At 50.8% G+C, this 17120-nt stretch overlaps 1 protein-coding gene across 1 annotated transcript in view; it reads left to right on the plus strand.

The window, feature by feature from the left end:
- Positions 1–8628: 8628 nt before the first annotated feature.
- IQSEC2 (IQ motif and Sec7 domain ArfGEF 2) overlaps positions 8629–17120 on the plus strand; it is a 105110-nt gene continuing 96618 nt past the window's right edge. Inside the window, exon 1 of the mRNA XM_031936600.1 lies at positions 8629–9565. Coding sequence (XP_031792460.1) covers positions 8859–9565 — 707 coding nt within the window. The 5' untranslated portion in view covers positions 8629–8858. The remainder of the gene's footprint in view (positions 9566–17120) is intronic.

The following is a 17120-nucleotide window of genomic DNA, read 5'->3' on the forward strand; positions in this document are numbered from 1 at the left end:
ACCACATCCAGCTAATTTTGTTTTCAGTGAGACAGGGCCTCTCTATATTGCCCACGCTGGTCTTGAACTCCTGCGCCTAAGTGATCCTCCCACCTTAGCTTCTCAAAGTGCTGGGATTACAGGCATGAACCACTGTGCCTGGCCAAAATTATCTTATTCAACTCCTCCATTCAGCGTTTCCATTCCCTGGGCAACAGACCCTCCTGCTGAGGTTGTCCAGCCACTATTTGAAGACCTCCAATGACAGTGACCTCCACCACGGCCCTGGTGGAGTAGTGAACAAGGAGACAAGTCCTTTTCACTGTCTGAGCCTCTTTTCATCCGGTTATAAAATGAGGGGTTTGGATTACATGATCTCTAAAGTTCTTTCCAGCTCCAGCAGTGTTGACCTCTTCTTCCTCGAATAATAGCCAGTTAGATGGCAGTGGAGAGCAATGGAACGGATTTTTTGATTTCTCCTGCCCTGTAAGAATTACATGCAGTAGGACTGGGGAAATGCAGGTTTGAGTTCTGTGTACGGACCAATCTTCCTTTTAGGAGTGTCTCAGGGGCTGTCAGGGTTCATTGCTTCTGGCTGGAATGTTCCAGTATTCAAAGGACCTTTGTTTCTTTTTTTCCTGTCCCCCCTCCTTACCTCCCGGCCACACTTCTTTTCTACATCTAGGACGGTGTAGTGCAAATCAGGGCTGGAAGGAGCCTTTAAAATTATCTTTTTTTTTTTTTTCTTTTTTAGAGACAAGGTCTTGCCCTGTCTCCCAGGATGAAGTGCAGTGGCACAATTATAGCTCACTACAGCCTCAACCTCCTGGCCTCAAGCAATCCTCCTGCCTCAGTCTCCTAAGTAGGTGGGACCACAGATGCATGCCACCACATTCAGCTAATTTTTTTTTTTTTTTTTAGTAGAGACAGGGTCTCACTATGTTGCCCATGCTGGTCTCAAACTCCTAAGCTTAAGTGATCCTCCCACCTTACCTTCTGAAAGTACTGGGATTACAGGCGTGAGCCACTGTGCCTGGCCAAAATTATCTTATTCAACTCCTCCATGTAGTGTTTCCATTCCCTAGGCAACAGACCCTCCTGATGAGGCTGTCCAGCCACTACTTGAAGACCTCCAATGACAGTGAACTCGCCATCTTCACCAAGCATCGCCTGTGAGAGCTTTCTTCCCTCTGGGATCATCTCCCAGTAATTTTCACCCACTGCTTCTGGCTGTGCCCTTTGGAGCCAAGCAGAATAATTCCACTACATTGCCCCCCTGACAGCCTATTGGATATCTGAAGACAGTAATCATGTCCTCATAAGCCTGCTCTCCTCTAGGCCAAATATCATCTGTTCCTTCAAATGTTCTTCATTGTTTCAAATCCCCTTAGCATCTGTAAATATAGTTTAGTTTATGTAAGATTTATATCCCGCCTACTTTAAAGAGGATATTAGGCGACTCATCAGTTTATAACATGAAAGAAAGACAATTAGGGATAAAAATGTGGAAGAAAACAGACCAGAGACCATGTAAAGGAAGCACGAATAGATGTTGCCAGGTACCTAAAATGAACTGGATTATAATTGGACTCTGAATTTGGCTCAAAGTTTTATGGCAGCTAGGACAAAATTGGAAACACATTGGGTTATGTGGTTTTATGTTCTGACAGGATCAAGCTTACAAATCATCTTCAGAGAGAAAATTTTCCTAAAACGAAACCCCAGACTTGCCTATTAGAATTGCTTTCTGTGCAGCTGTTCGAGACCGATAGGTATTTTGGTTACATCTCACCCCTTCCCCCACTAGGGGAAAGGGGCTGGAAGGATAATTAATTAATTAGCCAAATGCAGTCTCAGTTTTAAGCACTGCTATCTCTTTAGGGATCCCCACAGAGAAGAGAATCTTCCTTTTCCCTTTCTTTTTTCTTCTATGTTCCTCACAGATGGCTACTTTCCTACCTTTCTGCCCTCTAAAGTCTGCAATCTTAAGACTCTTTGGAACACCAGACTGCGGGAAATAGCCTAAGAAAAGGGTCATAGCCTAGTGGTGACTGATCATAGCAATTGCGTGCAAATCACTTCTCTCTGATCCTCAGTGTTCTTATCTGGAGAAGGAATTCACCTGTAAGTTCCTTCTTTTCAGCTCTGATATTCTGGACTGTAAAGTCTGAGAGAAAGACCAATTTTTTTTTTGGAGACAGAGTCTCGCTTTGTCACCCAGGCTGGAGTGCAGTGGCAGGATCTCAGCTCACTGCAACCTCCGCCTCTTGGGTTCAAGCGATTCTCCTGCCTCAACCTCCCCAGTAGCTGGGATTACAGGCATGCGCCACCACGCTCAGCTCATTTTTGTAGAGACAGGGTTTAACCATGATGGCCAGGCTGGTCTCAAACTCCTGGCTTCAAGCGATCCTCCCGCCTCCGGCTCCCAAAGTACTGGGACTACAGGTGTGAGCCACCGTGCCCAGCCAGACCAGTGTTTTTTTATTTTGATTTTCCCACCTCGTGCTTGGCAGCTAACAGGTTTGGGAGAAAAGGTCTGCTCACGGAAGGGAGAGAGCTGTGAGGATCCAGTAGGAAAAACCAATTTGAACAGATGCCACCTTTGGATCTGAGGCAAATGCTTCATGGTTCTCAGTATTCTGACGGGTTCTTGTTGACTGGAACCTGGCAGTGGTGAGATGTGGTTTTTAAGGCTCTTTCCTGCTCTAGCTCCACGTTCCTTGGCAAAGCTGGTCCCAGGGACTGAGGCTTCTGGGAAATGACTCTGGGAGGCAGCAGGTGGGTAAAGAAGGTAGTACCACAGTTTTTGATGAACAACAACAATGAACCAATGCTAAACTCACCTTGTAGTGTGTGATACTCGGTGCGTGCAGTATCCATGTGGGACCCTCACCTCCCACCATGTCACTCTTCCTACCATGTCACTCTCCTGCTCAAAAACCTTTCATGGCTTTTCATTGCCTCTAAAGGAAGATCCAGATCCTTCAGTTTGGCAATGGAGTCTTCTCTAAGCTGAATCAAGCTCTGTCTTCCCATCTCCCATCCCTTGCTACACACATACATACACACATCACACACGTCTCTTGTGCTGTCTTCAACCAAACTACACGTGGTTTCCTAAACAGACACTGTTTTCCTGACCCCGTTCCTTTCCTCACAGGCACAGGGTTCCTATTAGCAGGTCTTGCCCAGTTCTAGTACCTTCTACCTGTTGAAATCCTAGCTTAGCTCAAAGACCTTCACATCCATAAAGACCTCCCAACCCTTCCCTGCCATCCTTGTGCCTCAGCTCTAGCGTTTTGTACATTCTGTCTCATTAGTCATGTTTGTGACTTATGGTCGTGACTCTCTGAGTAGATTGGGAGCTCCCTGAGGGCAGAGGCTGTATCTGATTCACCGAAGCCTCTCTATCATCTTTTGCTGCCTTGTCTTTCTCCAGAGCACCCATCACCGTCTGTATTAGTGTCCCAGGGCTACCATAACAAAATACCACAGACAGGGTGCTTACAACAACAGAAGTGGTTTCCCTCACAGCCTGGAGGCTGAGAGTCCAAAATCCAGGTGTCAACGCGGCCATACTCCCGCTGAAGGCTCTAGGAGAGAATCCTTCCTTGCAGTTTACAGCATCTAGTGGCTGTGGCAGTCCTTGGCATTCCTCAGCTTATAGATTCATCTTTCCAATCTCTATGGCTAGATTCATGCAGCGTTCTCCTCACGTATGTGTGTTTCTGCATCTAATTTTCCTTCTTCTTTTAAGGACACTAGTCATTGGATTAAGGCCTGTACTCATCCAGTGTGATCTCATCTTAAGTTGATTACGTCTGCAAAGACCCTTATTTCAAATAAGGTCACATTCAGTTTCTGTGTGGACATGAATTTTGGGGGGCCATTATTCAACCTCATTCGCCATCCAATGTGTCCTACATATTTCCTTTGCTTCTTGTCTCTCTCTCCCACTAGAATGTTAGCACTATGAGGTTAAGGATCGTTGTCCTTTTTTGTTCATTGCTATATCCTCAGTGGTCGACAGCAGTGCTTTACTCATTGTAGACACTCAAAATGGTTTGTAAATGAATCTAAACACCCATCTGCTTTCAATCCCACAGGGCATCTAAACAATAGAAGAAGCAAGATAAGGATGGGAACATACATATTGCCTAGAACATAATGTTCTGCAAGTGTTTGTTGGATGAATGGACATATTTGGTGGATATACTGTATTACTTTAACATTTATGGAGCACTTATTTTGTACAAGGTACTGAGGGAAAATATAAAGTGAGAAGTGAGAATGAATCATCTGAGTATCCTCACTATGCCTCTGTGTGACCCTGGGCAACTCACTCAACCTCTCTGTTTCACTTCCCTCATCTGTAAGCTGGGAGGTAATAATAGTACCTACCTCATAGGATTGTCATGAGGATTAAGTGAGTCCTTATATGTAAAGTGTGTAGCACAGTACCTGGCACACAGTAAGTGCCGGAGACATGTTAACTATTACCATTGTAGTTGTTGTTATGTGATAGCTCTGTGCAAGGTGTTGTTTTTTAATAAAGCTTTATTGAGATATAATTAATATACCATAACATTCAGTGGTTTTTAGTATATGGACAGGATTGTGCAACCATCATCACAGTTTAATTTTAGAACATTTTCTTTTTCTTTTTTTCTTTTTTGAGACGGAGTCTTGCTCTGTCGCCCAGGCTGGAGTGCAGTGGCCGGATCTCAGCTCACTGCAAGCTCCGCCTCCCGGGTTTACGCCATTCTCCTGCCTCAGCCTCCCGAGTAGCTGGGACTACAGGCACCTGCCACGTCACCCGGCTAGTTTTTTTGTATTTTTTAGTAGAGACGGGGTTTCACCGTGTTAGCCAGGATGGTCTCGAACTCCTGAGCTCATGATCCGCCCGTCTCGGCCTCCCAAAGTGCTGGGATTACAGGCTTGAGCCACCGCGCCCGGCCTTCTTTTGTTTTTTTTAAGACTAGTCAAGTGCAGTAGTGAGAGATGGGAAAAGAGTAGAACAAGGAGTTCGATCTGTAATTGACTGTCAACAACCAATTGAGATAACTCACTGCCTTTGGACCAGCCTCATTTTAGAACATTTTTATCCCCCTCCAAAAAAGCCCCATACCCGTTAGCAGTCTTTCCCCATTTTGCCACTCACACTCCAGCCCCCGGCAACCATTACTCTAATTTCTGTCTCTATAGATGTGCCTATTCTAGGATTTCATATAAAAGGAATCATACAATATGTGGTCTTTTGTGACTGGCTTCTCTCATTAGCATAATGTTTTCAAGGTTCATCCATGTTTTAGCATGTATTAGTTCTTGATTCCTTTTTAATGACTGAATGCTATTCCATTGTGTGGTCATACCACATTTTGTGTATCCATTCATCAACTGATGAGCATTTGATTGCTTCCACTTTCAGGCTATTACAAATAATGCTGCTGTGAACATTCATGTACAAGTTTTTGTGTAGATGTATGTTTTCATCTCTCTTGGATATATACCTAGGAGTGGAATCCCTGGATCATATGGTAACTCTATGTTTAACATTTTGAGGAACTGCCAGACTGTTTTCCAAAGTGACTGTACTATGTTACATTCCCATCCACGATGAATGAGGGTTCCAATTTCTCCACATGCTCGCTAACACTTCTCATTGTCTGTTCTGTGGATTTTAGCGACCATAGTGGATGTGAAGTAGTGTATCTCTCTCTCTCTATCTCTCCCCGCCCCCCCGCCGTGTGTGTGTGTGTGTGTGTGTTTAAGAAACTGATGTTTATTTTCCATCAACCCGATTTCCGTTTTCTATTCAAGAGCCTGTGGAAGAACAGCTTAAGACCACTCAGTGGTTATTCCTATCCATTCAGCTATCTGAGAGTAACTGCTACAGTGGCAGGCTGAGTGCTCCAAACTTGAGTAGAGAATTGTTGAATAGGTACAGAGGGCACCTGCACACCTTCAGACCAATCTGTACCCTCAAGTTGAATAGCAGTAGACTCAGGAGCTGGCGCAGTCCATTCACCCTGAAGTTCCTCCTTGGTCACAGCCTTTTCTGCAGCAGCCTGCTCTTCCTTTTCAATCTTTTCAGGATCTCTGCAGAAATAGAGATCAGGCATAACTCCCATGCGTGTGCATGGGAGGTGGTACAACGCACGTGCAGAACCTCCTGGGTGAGCATCCATTACACTAGACCTCCTGAGGGAACTCCCGTGTTGTTGCATGGGATGGCAGTGTCCACACAGTGCGGGGGAGACTCTGTGTGACCCAGAGCAATGGTAGGCAAGTTAATATAAGATGCCTCTGTGAGAGGTTAGTGGTCAGCCCTGGGATCAGTAACCACCAGCAGACGTGGCTCCTGGAAGGCTGCCTGGATCTGGTTAGTGAAAGTTCCGGGAGTGAAGGGCCCAGCAATAAGAGTGGCCCCAGTGGAAACAGCAAACTTTAGCACAACCCACTGGCCATTATTTCTGGAAGATATAACACTAGCATCAGTCTGGTTTTCAGTGGCAACAATGGCAGAAGCTTCTTCCAGGTCCTCTTCAGATTTATGATGTAGATGCCATCACTTTTCCTTTTGTAGATGTACTGTTCCATTTGGAAGTCAAGGTTGGTGCCATTCAAGTGGGGTTCTGCTGCAAGGAATTTGAGGATATCGTCTTCCTTCATCTGCAGGACATTAAGGTCTCCAGACACTGCGAAAGTTTCCCTTTAGGTTATGGGAGAAGGCAGGAAACACCTGATGGGTAGCACTGAGAGCTCATTGTGGTTTTGATTTGCATTTCCCTGATGGCTAATGATGTTGAGCATCTTTTCATGTGCTTATTGACCATTTGTATATCTTCTTTGGAGAAATGTTTATTCAAATTCCTTGCCCATTTTAAAAAAAAGTTGTCTTTTTTTTGCTGTAATAGTTATTTTATTTTATTTTTATTTTTATTTTTTTTTTGAGACGGAGTCTCACTCTGTTACCCAGGCTGGAGTGCTGTGGCCCGATCTCAGCTCACTGCAAGCTCCGCCTCCCGGGTTCACGCCGTTCTCCTGCCTCAGCCTCCCCGGTAGCTGGGACTACAGGCGCCGCCACGTCGCCCGGCTAGTTTTTTGTATTTTTTAGTAGAGACGGGGTTTCACCGTGTTAGCCAGGATGGTCTCCATCTCCTGACCTCGTGATCCGCCCGTCTCGGCCTCCCAAAGTGCTGGGATTACAGGCTTGAGCCACCGCGCCTGGCCTAAGAGTTCTTTATATATGCTACGTACAAGTCCCTTATCAGATACATGATTTGCAAATACTTTCTCTCATTCTGTGGGTTGTCTTTTCTGTGCAAGGTGTTTTTGCATGCTTTTATCCAAGACCACCCTGTCAGGTAGCTGTTATTGATAGGGAAATTGAAATTAAGAGAGGAGAAGATGGAATTTAAATTCAGTTTTGTCTGACTGTAAAACTCATGTTTTCTTCTCTAACCCAACCTGCTCACAAAGATAAATTAAGACACGTTTCTGTCTTTAAGGAGCTCCGTCTGGCAGAGGACATAAAAACAAGAACACAAACGAATGTGCTGTAAAGCAAGTTCCACTTGTTCCACAAATGCCGCAAGATAGGGAGTGCAGCAGGAGGTCAAGAGGAGGGAGGGAGGGAGGGAGAGAGAGAGAGAGAGAGAGAAGGAGCTCACACTGTTGGCTGAGGAAATCAGGGTTGGCTTCAGTAAGGTGGCATTTGAGTTAAGTCTTGAAGGACGGGTACAGTTTCAGTGTATGGGGATGATGGAGTGAATGCGGAGAGCATTTCTAAAGGAGAGCAGGAAATGAGGGTTGGTTGAATGAATGGAGCCTTGATCCCAAGACTGGCTGTGATGTGGAGTCCTAGGGCTTGTTGAGTCCCAGGGCTTGTTGAGTTGAGAGATCCTGGACTGCCTTGGTTAGAGGACCCGGGGACTGGCTGAGATGGGGAATTCTGGGGTTGGCTGGGGTAGGAGATCTGGACACTGGTTTGAATGGAGAGTGTAAGGGCTGGCTGGAGTGGGAGATGCCTGCGATGTTGTGCATGAGTGTGTGTGTGCATCCTTTGGGAGTCCCAAGGGATGCCTGGGATGAGGGCAGCTGCAGACTGTCAAGGGACTGGCTAGGATGGGAGACTCAGGGACGACTGCCCATGATGGGGGCTGGAGGGAGGTCGCCTGAGGTAGGAGACACAGGGGTTGGCTAGGAAGGGGAATCTGACACTGGTTGGGATTGGCAGACCTAGGGGATGGGGAGTCCACGGGTTGTCTGGACCCGGGGACCGCCTGGGATGGGGGTTCCTCCCGGGGTGGCTTTGGATGAAGATCCCTAGCCCGAGGGACTGGCGGACTCTGGGAAGGAGCTCTTCTTTAGGCTGCGTTAAGTGAGGACCCTGGGACGGGTGGAATGGAGAGATCTTTTGCGGGCTGTGATGGGGCTGGCCCTGACTGGGCGCCGGTGCCTTGGGGCCAGTTCAGCTGCGGGTGCGGGTGGCAGCCGCAGGTGAGGCGCGCGGGGGCGGGCCGGGCGAGCCGGATGGGGGCAGGGGCGGGGGGCGGGCCGGCGGCCGGGGCGGTCCCGCGCGGCCGCGCTGCGCAGTGACTCCGCAGCGGGCGGAGCGCCGTGGGCCGCGTCCTCCCGAGCAGTGGCTGTGGTGGTGGTGGTGGCGGCGGCAGCGGCGGCAGCCTCAGCTCCTGCTCCCCGTGCCGCCGGCCCCAGCGCTGTCTCCCGGGCCCCCTAGGGCCCCCGGGCCCTCAAGCCCGGTGCGCGCCCTCGCGTCCCGCCGGCCCCCTCCCCCGGCTGGGCCCGGGGGAGGGTGGCGCCGTGAGAGAGCGGGGACCGGGCTCTCCTGCCCGTTCCCCTGCCCCTGGGCCGCCAGGATGGAGGCGGGGTCGGGGCCCCCGGGCGGCCCGGGATCCGAGAGCCCAAATCGGGCCGTGGAGTACCTGCTGGAGCTGAACAACATCATCGAGAGCCAGCAGCAGCTGCTGGAGACCCAGCGGCGGCGCATCGAGGAGCTGGAGGGCCAGCTGGACCAGCTCACCCAGGAGAACCGCGACCTGCGAGAGGAGAGCCAGCTGCACCGCGGGGAGCTGCACCGGGACCCCCACGGCGCGCGGGATAGCCCGGGCCGCGAGAGCCAGTACCAGAACCTGCGCGAGACCCAGTTCCACCACCGCGAGCTGCGGGAGAGCCAGTTCCACCAGGCGGCCCGGGACGTGGGCTACCCGAACCGGGAAGGCGCCTACCAGAATCGGGAGGCTGTGTATCGGGACAAGGAGCGGGACGCCTCCTACCCGCTCCAGGACACTACCGGTTACACAGCCCGCGAGCGTGACGTGGCCCAGTGCCACCTGCACCACGAGAACCCAGCCCTGGGTCGCGAGCGTGGCGGGCGGGAGGCCGGGCCGGCGCACCCGGGCCGCGAGAAGGAAGCGGGCTATTCGGCGGCAGTGGGCGTGGGGCCGCGGCCACCGCGGGAGCGGGGCCAGCTGAGCCGTGGCGCATCCAGGAGCTCCAGTCCCGGCGCCGGCGGAGGCCACAGCACTAGTACCAGCACCAGCCCGGCCACGACCCTCCAGAGAAAGTAAGGAATGTGTGTTTGTACCCCTGGCTCTTCCCTCTAGATCCCTCTCCAACTTGTCCAGCTGATAGAGTAAGAAGCCAGTGTCTGGTTCCGTGTCTTCCTCTCCTGTCCCAACCCGTCAGGAGAAGCCCGGTCCCCCTCATCCAGCTGACACCCCTTCCCTAGCCGCCCCAGACGGGGTTGGCCAGATGAGTGCAGGTGTCTCTTCTTTCCCGGTACCACGGCCAGCGAGGGACTAGAGCAGTCATCGTCGCCTCCCCCGCCTCCACTTCTTCAACCCCTAGCTGCATCCTTGCCAGAAGATGGATTTTCATTTATTTATTTATTTTGGATATGCTGATTGGAATTTTTATGGTCGGCGAGGGTGTCTACTCAGAGCCCCAGGGGAGAGAAAGACCCCCCCCCCCCGCCCTCTTTTTTTTTTTTTTTTTTTTCGTTTTCTTTTTGCCTGATCTTTTCTCCTCTGGCCGCCTCAGCTCCATCCCTTACCAGAGAGCCAGGTGGGGACCAGAATGGCTGCTGGAGGCTGAGACATCCCTCTGAGGGGAACTGCAGCACATTCTGGCCGAGGGGAGCAAAGATGGGGGAGCAAAGATGGAGGCCAAGCCCTTGGCTAGTTCCTCAAAGTCCACCCCCTCTCCACCCTTCAAGGAAAACAACACCCATTTAAAGAGCCCGACCGGGAAGGGAAGTCTAGATTGCCCCTCTGCTGAATGGGTTCCAGTTCCTGCACTGGGGGCACTGGGGTCTGTGTGTCTATTTGGGACACCTTGGCACTATCTCTTGGGTTGGTGGGACATGGGCTGGGTTCACTTTTTCTGTGTGGATACCATGGTGAGCTGATTGGGATACATGTATCAGGCTGAGAGAGTCAAGGGCGTGCAGGCTCCCAAGGCTGCCCTAAAGCCTCCCTTATTTCTTTTCTGCCGTATTCAAAGGAACACTGAGCTGGGAGTTGGGAGACCTGAGTTCCCCTTTCAGCTCTGTTGCAGATTGGCTTTGTGACCTTGACTGAGTCTCTTTCTCTCTTAGGCCATTAGTTCCCCTGTATCATTTTAAATGGCAAGGTCTGCCTTGAATACTCTTGAAGTACCCCTCCAGCTCAGATTTGATGGTTCTGTGTTTAATCCAGCTACACTACAGAGCAAGTCTGAAGTCCTGTAGCAAATGGACAGGCTTCCCCCTCCTCTCACTGCTCAGCTGGTCCTACCATGTGCCACAACCAGTGGAGTGTCTCTTGGAGGCTGGGTTGGGGGTGGGGAAACCTTCTGCCTCAGGAAATCTGCCGAGAGACAGCGCTCTGCAACTCCCCCGTGGTGAGGCAGCAGGCTGGGGTGCTGGGTTGAGATGGCTGGGCCCCAGGAGCAGCAGCTGGAGCTTGAGGGCTCGGCTGGGCTCCATTGCAGCACACTCTAAGCTGAGTTTTAGTGTGGACTGCCCCTGAGGAGTCTGGGGGCAAAGGAAATGGGCTTTCCTGCCCAGGCAGGGCTGCTGCGAGCTCAGTCCGGGAGGACTGACTGTGTGCCTTGGGGCGCCACACTGGAAGAGGGACAGAGGTAGACCAAGGTCCATTCAGGAGAGGGCCGTGGTGGGCCGGGGGCAGAGGAAGACTGCATGGGGTATGGTGGTCTTTGAGCCTGGCTGCAGAAGACTTTTCTAGAGGGGTCAGGCCTGTGACAGAGGGAGCGGATTCATTATGTGTGGCTTCAGTGGGCAGAACCCGTAACGGTGAGAACATTTGAGATAGATTAGGAAGAACTTTCCAACCTGGCCTTCTGGTGGTGCAGTGGACTGCCTCAAGAGATGGAGGTGGGAGCTGGCTGGACCTGGAGCTCTCAGCCGAGCTCGGGTGGGAGTCTGGGAGAACTGGAGGAAGCATGATTCCTGAATCAGGTAGAAAGCCCAATGAAATGATCTGGTGGTCCCCAGTTATGGGATTCCATGACTCTGGCTCTCCACCCTGCAGACATTGGTCTGAATCTCTTGGCTGACTGGTTGCCTGTTTGTTCCTGAGCTCCATGTTTCTGCTATCCGTACAGGCCTACCTCTTGGTCCTTCCCTCTTTTTGTGAACCCCCAGGTCGCTTGTTGCGTTTCCTTGCTTTGCATTTCCTACTGGATTAATAAAGGGGTTTAGATGGTACTTTAAGTTTCTCTCCTGACCATATGTTAACTGTTTGCACACCCATTATTACCTCTTTTGGACTTCACAACAAGCCTTCTGCAGTGAGTGTTAGCAACTGCATTTTAGAGATGGGGAAACTGAGGCTCCAAGATGAAGGGAACTCGCTCAAGGTTACCCTACTAGTTGCTAATGGAGCTGGGAGTAGAACCCAAGTCTTCCTGTCTCCAAGGCCTGGTATTTTTTCTCTAAAGCTCTCCAACCCACAGGAGTCTCTTAGCCTCAGGACCTGGACTGGCCCTGAGCTGGGAGAGGCCAGGAGAGCCTTAGGTCTCTAGAGGATTTGAACAGGAGGAGATGAGTCTGGGATGAGTGGGGAGTTGACGGCCGCAGGGAAGAAGGCTCTGTCTCCCTCCTTTCCACTCTCCCTCCTGGCCTGGCATCAGGAGGGCCTGTTGATGCCGTAGCCATTGCTGTCACTGCTGCTGCTGCAAGCGACTCCCCTGCTAGGTCTGTTCTGGGTTTGTAAGGAGTGGGTGAGAAGCCGCTGGAAGCGAGGGCAGGCAGGGTGGGAGTTTAGCAGCAGAGGCTGCAGCATTGGGGGAGGCTAGGTGGAGCGGGTATAGGCTGGGCTTTCTTGGTCCCCAGGCTCCCCCTGGTGGAGGAAGAGGGGAGAGTGGTGCCTGGGCCGAGCTGCAGCTTGTTGGGGGGCTCCGCTGTGCCCAGGGACTTTCTTTAGTCCTCCCAATGATCCTGTGCTTCTGTCACCACGATCCACATTTTACAGCAGAAGAAACTGGGGGATCAGAGAAGTGAAGCCCACCGGAGGTTACATTACTAATAAGACAGACTCCCAATCCTGTGAACTTTCCCTCTACTGCATTGGACATCAGCTGTCATGTCCACCCCCATCCATGTCATCCACCCAGGATTCCCATATCCTCCTGCACCGTCCCCTCTGGACAGGTTTCAGGATGCCAGTATCCCTTTTGCCGTGCTCAGGGTGTGGCCTTTCCAGTGCAGATAGAGTGAGATGCGTCCCTACCTCCTTTTGGTCCTGGGTCCTCTGTACGCGAAGGTTTTGTTTGCTTGCTTTTTAGTAGTCGATGGTCCTGACTAATACTCAGGTCTTTTTACCTGGAATTGTCCATATACCCCCACCGCTCCCTCCAAGCCTGGTTGATTAGAGAATAGCTCTGCTTTTGTTGTTGATCTTGGCTTGGCCCCCTTGCAGTTCTGCCACCTAGAATGATTTATAGGAGTGCTAGGGGCCCCTGCTGAGTTGCTCCACACTGAAGAGCTGCATTTCCCACGCTTTTTGCATGGGCCCAGCTCAGGCTCTGCTGTAGGCGGTGGTGGGCTGAAGCTGGTATGGTGGCAACTCTCCTTCCGTTACCCCCACCCCCACCCACCCCGCAAGTTGGCTTACATTTGGAGATAGCAACTGGAGGGGCTGGCCTGGTGGTGGTTTTTGTTTTTGTTTTTGTTTTGATTTTTGTTTTTGGTTTGTTTTTGGGACAGGGTCTTGCTCTGTCACTCAGGCTGGAGTGCAGTGTTGCAAACATAGTTCACTTAAGTGAGCTCAGGAGTTCGAGGCTGCAGTGAGCAATTATTGCAAAAAAGAACATCAGGCTGGTCCTTCTGGTTGCTATCCCTCCAAATTTTTTAAGCAGAGATGGGGTCTCTCTGTGTTGCCCAGACTGTTCTCAAACTCCTGGGCTCAAGTGATCCTCCCTCCTTGGTGTCCCAAAGTGCCGAGCCACCAAGCCCGGCCCAACATGGTATTCTTGACAGCTAGGGCAATGTATGGTCTACCACATGCTGTCCTCTGCTTGCAATGGGACGTCAGCATGCTCCCCGCGGGGCTAAGGCCACTGAGAGACAGCATATGAGACAGCGAGCCCACGGAGAGGCTCAGGGGAGGTCTCTCCTTTGGGGTCTTGGGTACTTTTCCCAGGGGGTGTCTCTCCTTCCCAGGAGGGAAAACCATTTATCTTCCCTCCCACTGGGTTGTGAGCATTATCTTCATGTGGGTGGAAATGGTAATGTTGAATTTAACGAGAATGAGAGTCTTGCTTCTCTATCTAGATCTGGGGCAAGAATGGGGTTGTTATCATCTACAAACATTTCTTGGCTGTGTGCACAGTGCAGGAGGGGCCACCAGGCTGAGCAAACACCACGCTCTTAGTGCTTGCAGAACCCCTGCTCCCCTCCATCCAGGGAGACAGGGTTGCAGGCCTAACCATGCCATAGAGACAGTGCTCGGGACAAAATGAGTGGCAACGGTGGTGAGGAGTGGAAGTTCTCAGAGGAAGGAGGGATCAGGGCAGGCCAGGCTGCTGTTTGAGTACCTGGGTGGCAGGTGAGGGATGAGGCGTATGGAAGGAATGTGAGTGGTCCCTTCATGGAGGTGGCTGCCAGGAGAAAGGCGTCAGACCAGACGTGCTGTCTGCCCTTTCCTCATCTGTCCCACCCCTGCCTACCATGGCCTGTGAATTTGCTGGGAGCAGAATAAAGGCCTGGAGCATGGCGAAGAGGCCACACGTGTACCGAGTGAGTCTCAGCCTTCTGCCAGGCCCCACGCTATGTGGCTTTATGTAATAATAGCTAACATTTTTTCACTGCTCTTACTGTGTGCTAAGCACTATTTGTTCTAAGCGCTTTCCATGTATTAATTCATTCAATCTCCACATGAGCCCTCTCATGTAGATATTGTTATTAACTCCATTTTACAGATGAGGTAACTGAGGTCCAGAAAAGTTGGATAGCATACCCAGGATCACTCAATGAATAAGTGGCAGAACTGTGAAGGAGCTGGAGGAGCCCAGGGAGTTGGGCTCCAGGGTCTGCAGTGTTCTAACCCACCCTGGAGCACTACTTCTTGTCTCATTTGCACAGAGCCCCTGCCAGATGGGTGTGTTTGTTTGATTGTTTGTTTTATGGAATTTCGCTCCTGTTGCCCAGGCTGAAGTGCAATGGCACACTCTTGGCTCACTGCAACCTCCGCCTCCCGGGCTCAAGCAATTCTCGTGCCTCAGCTTCCCGAGTAGCTGGGACTACAAGCACATGCCACCACCCCCGACTGATTTTTGTATTTTTAGTAGAGATGGGGTTTCACCATGTTGGTCAGGCTGGTCTTGAACTCCAGACCTCAGGTGATCCGCCCGCCTCTGCCTCCCAAAGTGCTGGGATTACAGGCATGAACCACCGCGCCCGGCCTATTATCTTTATTTTTTCAGACAAGGAAACAAGGATCAGAGAGGTACAGTGACCTGCCCAAGGTTATTCAGGCAGATGGAGCCCAGAACTGTCTGGCTTCCAAGCCTATGGTACACCACTGCCTCCCGCAGGCAGGCTTTAAAGGCATCAGAGCTGCTCCAGGTGTGCGGCTCTATCTTCCTCCAGCAGAGCTCCCAGGACCGCTGCTCTAGGCAGGCTCCCTCTCACCATCACCCTCTGAATTTTGGCCATGGTCTCCTAGTAGATTGCCCCTCCTGCTCTCACTCCATCAAGCCTCTGATGAGGCGCAGCCAGACCATGTTCTGCGGTCCAGCTCCAGTAGTTTCACTCTCTCTTTGGCCTGAAAACTCCTCTGCCTGCCCTGCAATGTCTTCTTAGGATCTGTCCCCAGTCTGCCTTTTTCCTCTCATCTTTTTACGGACTATGCTCTAGCCAGGCTGACCCGTGTGTCCCCCTGGTTAGCCCACTCAGGCCTTCTGCTAGCCTCTAGGTCTTTGCTCATGTTGTTCCCTTCTCTTGGGCTGCTGTACCCAGTTCCCAGGCTGGACACAGCTGTTACCTCTCCTGCCTGTTTGCTGGTGTCTCTGATGTTTGGTCTATCCTTGACCCTCTCAATGAGCGCTCTGCCCCTTTTTATTCCTTCATGGTTGTTTACGTCTCATGTCCCCTCTTGTTGGACCGAGAGCCCCTTCAGATTTACATTTAACTGACATACACTGAGTGCATTTTGTGTGTCAGGTTCTGTGTTACGTGCTGCGGGCATGCATGAAGGAGCTATAAGCTTGGAAACACGTAGCACAGCACATAGTAGCTGCTTAATAAATACTGAGTAGACGAATGAATGTCTGATTGAGTCCTGCTGAACTAATGGCCAAAGGTGCCTAATATTTTCTTCCTTCCAGGACTCCTGTAGTAAGAAATGACAACTTCAGATTCCTCTTGGGGTAGGCACAGTAGCTCCCAGCACTTTGGGAGGTCAAGGCGGGAGGATCACTTGTGCCAGGGAGGTTGAGGTTACAGTGAACTATGATCGTGCCACTGCACTCCAGCCTGGGCAACAAATCGAGATCCCGTCTCTAAGGAAAAAGAAATTCTTTTGGCTTTTCTTTGGCTTTTTTCTCATGCTCCCTGGAGCCATTTTGGCCTTTGCTGTCTCTTCTCACACTCACCAGCCTTCCGATTCATAGAATGTCAAGATAGCAGACTTGGATGAGACTTTGGAGACATTTAGACCAATCTGCTGTTCATTATCTCTCCGTACCATGTCAGGCTGTGGTCCTGACCCTCGATGCCAAGTCTTCTGTTCTGAAAGGAGCAAAGAGGCCTGCACAGGACCTGTGTGCAGTTCACTCAGCCCAGTGGGAAGTTGTTTATTTATCCATCAGACCTTCCTTGAGCTCAGACCCTGAGCTGGACATGGTATCTCAGGGTTGATGTAAGACTTGGCCCCTCTGCCTCACTCACTGCGGTGTTCCCTGGCAGGATCATAAACATTGGTCATGGGGAAGAATGCTTAGTAAGTGACTTACTTCCTCTTTTGGGGAAGCTCGTTTAGGGCAACATAATTTGCCAGTTACCACAGCTTCCTCATGGTATTTGGTTTCTCTCCAAGCCTGCCGGTTGGAAGCATTTACACGGGGAAGCCCATTCCCCAGTGCTTAGTAGTTGAAGCTCTCTGGGACCTTAGCATTCAGAGAAAGCATGGTGCCATGGAAGGACTTTGTGTGACTCTAGGCAAATCACTTTCAGAGCTTCAGTTTTCTCAAGTAGTAAATAGGAATAAAACTGTATTTTCTGATGCATGAGATTCATGTTGTCAGCCCCCTAGCCCCCTCAAAAAATTGTATCAGAAAATTTCCTGGCTGCCTGGCATACCGTACATCAAGGTCCTAATCAGGCTGGGAAGCTGAGAATGGAAAATAATACATGAGACTGCCCTGCCCCCTAGAGGCGGAATGTGGCAAACACACAACAATGCAAAGACCGATGCATCGCATCCCTTTCAAAGCAGAGATGACAAGCCAGAGCTACACGGCTGATCAGGATTATTCCTCTAACATTTTATTTATTTTATTTATTTATTTTTTGTTTTTTGAGACGGAGTCTCGCTCTGTCACCCAGGCTGGAGTGCAGTGGCCGGATCTCAGCAAGCTCCGCCTCCCGGGTTTATGCCATTCTCCTGCCTCCGCCTCCC

This window comes from Piliocolobus tephrosceles, chromosome 12 (assembly GCF_002776525.5).
Source record: "Piliocolobus tephrosceles isolate RC106 chromosome 12, ASM277652v3, whole genome shotgun sequence".
In the NCBI taxonomy this organism is placed as follows: Eukaryota; Metazoa; Chordata; class Mammalia; order Primates; family Cercopithecidae; genus Piliocolobus; species Piliocolobus tephrosceles.